This window comes from Populus alba, chromosome 1, assembly GCF_005239225.2.
Source record: "Populus alba chromosome 1, ASM523922v2, whole genome shotgun sequence".
Classification (NCBI taxonomy): Eukaryota; Viridiplantae; Streptophyta; class Magnoliopsida; order Malpighiales; family Salicaceae; genus Populus; species Populus alba.
Window position 1 is genome coordinate 5,541,002 of NC_133284.1, and position 9,383 is coordinate 5,550,384.

The 9,383-nt window shown below is 36.1% G+C and overlaps 1 protein-coding gene across 1 annotated transcript; it reads left to right on the forward strand.

The window, feature by feature from the left end:
* Positions 1 to 1,543: 1,543 nt before the first annotated feature.
* LOC118028416 (large ribosomal subunit protein eL21z/eL21y) lies at positions 1,544 to 2,308 on the forward strand. The gene is made up of 2 exons (XM_035031976.2): positions 1,544 to 1,825; positions 1,916 to 2,308. The coding sequence occupies exons 1-2, from the start codon at positions 1,589 to 1,591 to the stop codon at positions 2,171 to 2,173; spliced, it is 495 nt and encodes a 164-aa protein (XP_034887867.1). The 5' UTR covers positions 1,544 to 1,588; the 3' UTR covers positions 2,174 to 2,308.
* Positions 2,309 to 9,383: the final 7,075 nt, after the last annotated feature.

Here is a 9,383-nt window from a genome sequence, read left to right on the forward strand (position 1 = left end):
TTACTGGACAAATTCTCAAACAGATGAAAGGAAGTCATTATGCAACGATATATTCGATAACTTTCTTCTCTCTCAGATTCAATACAAAATTTGACACAAGTGATCAGTTTCTAGCTACCATGGTATTTTTACTTCTATTATTAAGATGAGAGGCACTCGACATCGTGTTTTTATGGGTAAATTACCTTGAATATTTTATGGTTTGATTGTTTTTTGATTTTACAATCAGATTTTTTAATATTACACTTTACACCTTTGGTTAAAATAAATTTTAAAAATTAATGAAAAAATAATAATACCCTTATATATTATGCACTATACAATTTTGGTCAAAATAAATTTTAAAAAATTAACAAAAAATAATAATAAAGCAAGGCAATTCGTCTCTTCATGCTAACCTTCTCTCCTATCTCACAATATGCTTCATTAATTAAATCACGCCCTTGAAAATGGAAGCAAACTTTCTCTCCCCAATTCCTGACCTGGTGCCCATTAATTTCACTACAATATTTAATAATTTTATCGATTGAATTTTTTTGTTGGTGTAAAATATATATTTTATTGGTAATTAATTTATAAATAAAATTATCAATAAAAATATTTTATTAGTAAATTTTTTATCAGTAATTTTTTATCTGTTGGTAAATCTATTATTAATAAAAAAAAAATATTATTACAAATTTATTGATAGAACTAACAAGTGAAAAAATAAATATAGTGAAAAAATAAATTTACAACAAATAAATAAAATGAAAAAAATAAATTTAACTAAAAAATTTCAAATGAAAAAAATAAAACGAGTTAATATTCTTGCCGCATGGTTCATTCCCCGACGAATTGCTATGCTATATATAAATTGCTTCTTTAGTCCTTTGGGTTCTGCACTACGTTTTTTAAGAATAGAATGTTAAGATTTTCGTTAACTTCGAAACGATGAATACATTTGTAATGGATCAAAAATAACAAAACGGCTCAAGGTCAGCTGATCACAATTAAAAATACTTAAACTTTTGATTTATGAATCTGATCACTAGCAATACTTGATCAATATAAGAAGTTAAAATAATTAAAATAAAAGAGCAATGAGCGCCAAGTTATTTACCTTTTGCCCTTTTAGTTACATAAAGGGCTCAAAGCCCAAACCTAAAGATAAAAGTCTAAGGATGGGCCTAGGGCCTATCCTACAAGCTCTTAAGCTATCAAGAAAATAAATTTGGAAGGGTGGAACACTACGAGCATAAAATTAATGTAGGAGCACATCAACCCTTCATTTCTTGAAGGTCTGTTTTTTACATTTCACACAAGTCGAAGCCATTTGAAATTTTTCAATGGTCTTCATTTTTATTGGGCCACCACAGCCCACATTTACAAGTAATTCGAAACTGGGATTAATTGTGAAATAATGAAATGGGCCAGCACAAGAGGTCCATCATCTTTAGATTAAAAACTAGGCCCATAAACAGACCCAAAAGCCGGAAAAAAAACCCTAGATGCCAATTAGGGCATCAAAAAATGAGAGTGCCATATAAAATCCAGAAAATGGAGGCAGCTATCTTCTTTCCTTGTAGTGATATTAGCAGCAGCAAGGATGCCGGCTGGACACGGTGTGCGATCAAGGACCAGAGATCTCTTCGCTCGTCCCTTCAGGAAGAAGGGTTACATCCCCCTCTCCACTTATCTCAGAACATACAAGGTAGGCGACTATGTCGACATCAAGGTAAACGGCGCCGTTCACAAAGGCATGCCCCACAAGTTCTACCATGGCCGCACCGGTCGCGTCTGGAATGTCACCAAGCGCGCTATTGGTGTCGTCATCAACAAGCAGGCACGAGATCTATCTATATAATAAACTTTTTATGTAGTTTTGCATTTTTCATTTATGATTTTGGAAAACTAAAAGTCAAAACTTTTGTAGGTTGGGAATAGGATTATTGGGAAGAAAATTCATGTTAGGGTGGAGCATGTGCAGCCGTCGAGGTGCAGGGAGGAGTTTAAGTTAAGGAAGAAGAAGAATGATGAGTTGAAGGCTGAGGCCAAAGCTTGTGGTGAAAAGATTAGTACTAAGAGGCAGCCTCAAGGACCTAAGCCTGGATTTATGTTGGAGGGTGCTACTATTGAAACTGTCACTCCTATTCCTTATGATGTGGTCAATGATCTCAAGGGTGGTTATTGATTTTTCTTATTTATGATTTCCTATGCTTTCATTGTTATCAAGAATTTCTCGTGTTTTGTGAGACGTGGATGAACGTGTACTTTTGTTATGTGTAATTTAGCTTCATACAAAGTAGACTACTATTATTTAGCATTATCCTTTCGTGTGAGATATGTTTGTCTTTCCTTTGGTGCTGATGAAATTGACTACGTATCAATCTGAATAGATTAATTTGGGGGTTTCAGTCTTATTTTCTTTTAATGAATTTGCATTTTCTATGCTGCTGTCATATCTGAATTGTTGCTGTTTCTGCTGCTGTGAGTGTTTGCTAGGGCAAATGATGCATTATGGTGTAACAATTGGTTTGCCATTCTTATTGGCTTGATAAGGAATTAGTTTGGACATGTAGTTGAATGGGTTCTGTGGGTCGTTGTGCTTGTTATTGCTTCTGATAGATTTGAAAATATTGTACGCTTATATGCTTTTGTTTGAGAATGTCCTCAATGTCTTTGGATGGAGGGGTTGGTTGTGATTGCTGTTCTTGAGTTTGAGGTTTGTTCTGATACCATTTTGGATTTTCATCTTCCTTAAAGACCATTTTTTTCTGGTTGCCATCCTTTGAGCTTTGAACCTCGGTTACCAACATAGAGGCTCTACTGTCAGGTGTATTTATGTTACTGATTACAGGAAATGTAAATTATCTACACTTTTCAAGTCTTGCTCTGGAGGTGTTGATTTTGGAATTTGTTGATGCTTAGCCTTCTTGGTTTTTCTGACACCTCCTTCTGCTTCTCCTCCTATGCGTCCTCCAAAATTAACACTCCATTATTGACTCAGTATTCCAGTGAATAAAACGACGAATCCCAACATTTCCGTGGCTAATCCTAAATTCTCTTCTTGATCAGTGGTCGCTACTGCACTTCTGCTTGATTTATTAGTTGTTTACCCGATTTCTTATGGGAAATCGATGCTATCTGTATTATTTGTTTGGTTACGTCTCGAGATGTGGATTTTAATGATGAAACTTTTTCATAATCCGCTTCTTTTTATGTTTTACATTTGATTCATTTCTCATATAGTAAAATTGGCGTCAAGCTGAGATTTTTCTGAGTTGTAAATTCATGAAAGTGTCTGCATAACAATAATGTGTTTTCTCAGTAGAACAAGAGCATCATGTGACAATAACATTGCATCTTCATCACAAGGGACTTCGTTCTGATTCTCTAGATCAAGGATTTTCGGTACATTGATCAAGGCTATGATATGAGTGGGACTGATATAACGTGCCGTTCAGAAAAGTATGTGTTGTCGAGAAATTGCTTTTTTTCACCTGATACAACTAAAGTACTTGGAAAACATTTTCTCTCTTTTCAATCCGATCCCTTTTTTTTTTTGTTCTTTTCAATCTCATTATTTTTTCAATTTTGGATTTTTTAACAGTTATCTGAATTGTTTTTTTGACCTATCAAGTTGAATGGATTGCATCTACTTAATTTTTACATGAGGGCTAGTTAGGCAAGAAGTTGGTTTTCCTATCATTTTTATTTTTAAAATTTTTAATTTCATTATCATTTATTTTTTATTGGTTTGGTTCAATTACGTCCAGATTGGCCAAGTTAGGATAATTTTTATATAATTTAATTAAAAATTTAGTTTAAATAAGAAGTTGGGTGGAAAGGTTTTTTTGTTTATTTTTTTTTTCTTGATTGATTAAATTGATTGTTCTTAGATTGAATAAGTAAATTAAGTTAATTAAATGAATTAATTTTTACATAGTTTAATTAAAATATTAGCTAGACAATCAGAATATTTTAAGATTAGCCTACGAGATGGGTTTAATAATAATAATAAATATTTGTGATTAAACCTGTGGCATATTGATAAACAAGAATGAATATGGTACATGTAATTGTCATTATAGAGAAGCACAAGCATATGGCCCTTGCATTACTGCGGGTTCGCTTTAGACATATATTTGACTTAATTTTATAGTGATTAAAATAAATATGGATAAAAGTCTTAAAGGAACTCTCCTCTATCCTAAATTATTATAGTTAAAATTTTAGTATTTTGAGTTTTTTAAGTTCGTAGACGTCTATTTAAAAAATATTAGATAGCATATTGACATTTTAATTGTAGTAGAATAACTCTTAACGAAGAAAAAATCTTGGGGTTAAAAACCTTGAGTAATAAAATGGCTTCCATCTCAAGTTTTTTTTTTTTTAGATTTTCCATACAGAAAAAAATAGTGCAAAAGTAATGAAATTTAAATGTTTTTATTTGTGATTTTGAAACTGATTTAAAAGAAAATAAGTAAAAAGATTTCTAACGTTTATCCTTTCTTTCTATAACGTGATATTATTTAGTTTTTCTAAAGATTATAATAGATAATATTTATACTATTTATTAAGACTAAAATAGAATTTTCTTTTAAGTATTTATTAAATAAATAAATTTAAACTGATAAAACTGAAGGGAAAAAACTGCAAGCTTTAATTATGCTTATTCCAATCCCGATATTATCTTTAACTTTGTGATTTTATACACACACAAATAAATAAATAGTTAGCTCAAGTTGAGAAAGATCTAAACACTGGGACGCGTGGGCTTAATTACTGGTCTAGGTCAAACTTCCCTAACCTGGGTGCTAAAATAAAATAAAATAGCATTAAACAGAAAGCATCTACTTTGGTTTAGGTATTTTTTTCGAGTTCATATAGTTAAGGTGATATAGAGCATTAGTCTTTCTAGCCTTTTCTTCACACGTTGTTTCTAAGCTTGACTACCACACATTTTATTGCTATGCTCCTCATTGTGGGACGATGGGGCTACTATGCTCACGGAGTTTTGTTCTCTCCATTTCTTTATTGATTAAATTTCTTGTATTCATCAAAACATTGGTCTATAAGCCCTCGGTATAGTAGTTGTAAGTTGCTCGAAAAAAGAAGAAGGGAAAAAAAGTATAGTATTGGTGATGATTTAATATTTTTTATTCAATAAAAAATCTTAAAAAACCATAACAAAATAATAACCCAAGCCAACATGAGTCTGACAAGTTATCAAACCCAACTTGGATTCTACCATGTGCCGAGCCCAAATGAATGTTGGCTTGGCGAACTGCAAACCTAACATACTTGAATTCGGCCATGTGCAATACCTAAGTGAATGTGAGTCTGGTGAGTTTTCAAGCTCAATATTTGGGTTCGGCCGCGTGTTGAGCCCAAGTCAATGTGGATGTGGCGAGGTTTCAAAACTAACATACTTAAATTTTACCATGTGTTAAGCCCAAGTAAACGATGGTTTGGCGAACTGTCATACTCAATATACATGGATTTAGCCACGTGTGAAGCCCAAGAAAATAAGGGTTTGTCAAGCTACCAGACTTATCTCCCCTAGCCTTGACTACACGTCAAACCCTATTGATATGAAGGTTGTTATAGATCCATGTTAGGACCATAAAGCCCTATTTATTTATTTTTAAAATTGCTAAAATGAACTATTTATGTCAGAAATAATTATTTTCCCACATCTATAGGTGCATAAAAGGTCTTATAAGGACCTATCGTATTCTTATCCCATTAATGATCTGCAAGGGATATTTGTCTTTCATTAATAATATGTAAGGAATTTTTATCTCTCATTTAAGTCATCGGGATAAAATGAATCCAACCTCTCTACTCCATCAAAACAACAAGGTTCAAAGATTATTAGTCCTTGAACCATCCAAATAAAAGGTTCATAAATTTCTACTGTTAAGCATTCATATCTTAATTATTAGAGCATTTATCTTACCAAAACAATAACAAACACCTTTGTTCTTGGAATTTTAAAATCTTTATTTTATTTATCAAAATCCTTTATTTAAAAGTCATTGACTTCATCATCATAAGGCTTCTAAATCCCACCAAAATGGATTGTTTTGTAGGTGTTAGGACTCTTACCATTAATTATAATCTCCTTAGGCTATTAAGAGAGAAATATTGATATGAGCATATGATTAATCCCTTACAAACATCAAATAATCTCATTTTTTTACCATATCGGATTCTGGGACATCATCAATTAACACCACGACAAAAAACTATCAAAAAGGCATTAATTGCTCTACAGGTTTATTGATATCTCTAATAATTGTCGCGCCCCAAAAAAAATCAGGCGCGCGGCATTGGCTGACAATTTTTCATCGTTTGTTGCGTTTGCTTGAATTTAGTTCGTTGGAGTCGCCACCTAGTAATTCATTGAGGGCTACTAGGAAACCTGATGTACTGGTCTTGTCAGAGATCGCGGGTAAGGGACTGGTTGTGGTTAGGGAAGGTATTAGCACCCCTAACACACCCTACCTGAGATAAGCTGCTTCGTGTTCTGATGTGATTTGAAAATTTAAAATATTAATTAAATTCTAAGGCTTGAATAAATCAGTTATTAAATCCCTGAATACGTGTAGAAACATGTTCTCACTTTCATGGAAAATACAACTTGATTTTATTTGTCCTTAAGATATTTAACCATATTTAAATTAACAAATAATTATTTGTCTTTTTTTACTTTTATAATTCAATAACATAAAAAAAATACAAACACACGCAACCTTTTTTTTATTATTATTTTTCTTTTCTTTTCTTTTCTTTTCTTCCACATTTACACAAATTACACATTATAAAGACAACTCAAAATCAAACAAATAATACATTGAAAATTACAAAACAATCTAAAACTATTCAGAACAGTGGCAAACGGACTTCTGGAATTGCCGGAACAGTTTTCAGCAGGGTTTCTAGCGCTGGAACAGTGTCGGCGCGTGGTCCTCACGCACCACCGCCACTGGCGGCGCGTGGACCCACGCGCTGCCGCGAAAAACAACCGAACAGGGGGGGTCTGCAACGACCTCCTTCCCCCTTCCCTTCCTTGCCGGCGGTGAGAACGGCGTCACCTGCAAAGCCAAACAAAACCCCACATCCAGTCGATTTTAATTTTTCTTTACTTTTCAGATCTGATTATCCCTTCCTTTTTTTTTCGGTGCGTTTTCCTCTGCTGGTGACAGATCCAGCTTCTGTGGCTGCTGTTGGGCAGTTCTGGCGGCGGGGATGCTGCTGCGGTGGAGATGTTTCCTCGGTGGTGAGCAGAGCGGGTCCGTGGGGAGGAGCTGCTGCGGTTGGCGGACGGCGTTGATGGTCCGGAGGAGGAGGAGACACTGCTGAGAAGGGGAGGTTCTGTTGCTGGTCGCTGCGTTCGGGCCGGTTGAAGGCAGTGGAGTGGGCGGTCCGTTCACGGTGGCTGAGAGGGAGGATCGGCGCTGCTGGTTTGAGGGGAGAAGACTGGGCTGTGGGAGAAGGAATCTTGGCCGGCGGCTGCTGGAAAAGGAGAAGAACCAAAGCTGGGAGGTGGAGTTTGTTTTCAAAGAAAGGGGAAGCTGGCCGGTTCCTTCTTTTTGTTGGAGGAGAAGGGAGGCCACCGTGGTTGCTTTGAAAATGAGCAAAAATAGGGAAAAATGGTGATGGCTTCGGGGCGTGAGCAGGGGAGATGAAGGAAGGAACTGGTGAGGTCGTGGCTGAGACTTTCGGTTTCAGAGGGAGAGTCCGCCCAGAGAGAGGCTGTGGCTGAGGGGAGTTGTTCGGGTTTTTTATTGGAGGAGAAGGAAGTAGTGACCGGCCGGTTCAGGAGAGAAAGGAGGACAGATCGGGGGGGCCGAGCCTGCTACTCGGGGAGAGTGTGTGGCTGGTTTTATGAGGGGAAAGAGAAGAAAATTAATTACAAAGGGGCTGTCTTCGTTTTGCATAGGGCCAGGGAGAGTGGGGAGATAGTGAGGGGGAGCGTATGTGGTCGGCTGGAAACAAGGAAAAAAAAGACCTGGGTGGGGGCTGAGTTCCTAATTTTTAGTCGAAAGAGAGGGATTAAATAATGGTCTTGGGCCAGGGGAAACGGCTAGTTTCGGGTGAAGAGAAAAAAAATTCTTAGGTTGCCCCTTCTTCCATAATTCAAAATTCCCTATACATAGACAAAAATATTGTTATGGCCTCAAAATTGTTCCCTTAATTTTCTTTTTTTGTAAAATTTGATTTTTCTTATTTTTTTTGTATTTTTTGAAAACGAGCAATATCAACGTCGACTCGATGAGGAAAATCAATGATTTTAAAAACGACGCGTGAAAAGTCGAACGCGTTTGAAAATCTTTTGAAAAATTAAATTCTTTTTTGACGACGTTGAAAATGCTAAAATGATGAAAATATATTAAAAAACATATTTTTTTGGATTTTCTTTGTTTTTCTCTATTTTTGGAATTTTTTGAAAATATATCAAAAACATGGGTCAAAAATTGGGTAGCAACAGATGCCCCCTCTTTACAATGCTTACGAAGCGAAAATCCTCAAAATTTTGCATAGTAAGCTTTGTAAAGAAAACAAAAGAAAAATGATTTCATTATCTTGGGCAACCTGCCTACACATACTCACTCTAGTCTATTTTCACGGGCGACCTGCCCACACATTGGGTTTACCTGAGATCCCATCTGGCGACCTCATTCAACTGGAACGAAAATATTGCGTAACTCGGTTAACCTGAAATCCCGTCTGGCGATTCCTTTTGACCAAAGCTACATGAGATCCCATCTGGCGATCTCATTCAACTGGAACTAAACTGTGTAACTCGGTTAACCTGAAATCCCATCTGGCGATTCCCTTTAACCAAAGCTACATGAGATCCCATCTGGCGACCTCATTTAACCAAAACAAAAGAATGTGTAAAAAATGGTCTCATTGTACGGGTGACTAACCCTAGAAAAAAAAAGCTGGTCTCATTGTACGGGTGACGAACCCTAGAAAAATGCTGGTCTCATTGTACGGGTGACGAACCCTAGAAAGATGCTGGTCTCATTGTACGGGTGACGAACCCTAGAAAAATGGTGGTCTCATTGTACGGGTGACGAACCCTAGAAAGATGCTTGTCTCATTGTACGGGTGACGAACCCTAGAAAAATGGTGGTCTCATTGTACGGGTGACGAACCCTAGAAAGATGCTGGTCTCATTGTACGGGTGACGAACCCTAGAAAAATGGTGAAGTGCGGTCTCATTGTAATGGGTGACCTACCCACATGGAAAAATATGAAGTGTGGTCTCATTGTAATGGGTGACCTACCCAGATAGAAAGAATGTGAAGTGTGGTCTCATTGTAATGGGCGACCTACCAAAAAAAAAAGGAAAAAATATGAAGTGTGGTCTCATTGTAATGGGTGAC

What these genes read in the sequence shown, in the direction of transcription:
- LOC118028416 (XM_035031976.2), top strand. Translation starts at nt 1,589, where the DNA reads ATGCCGGCTGGACACGGTGTGCGATCAAGGACCAGAGATCTCTTCGCT. An exon ending in GTGTCGTCATCAACAAGCAG is followed by an intron (nt 1,826 to 1,915) that starts GCACGAGATCTA and finishes AAACTTTTGTAG; the next exon opens with GTTGGGAATAGGATTATTGG.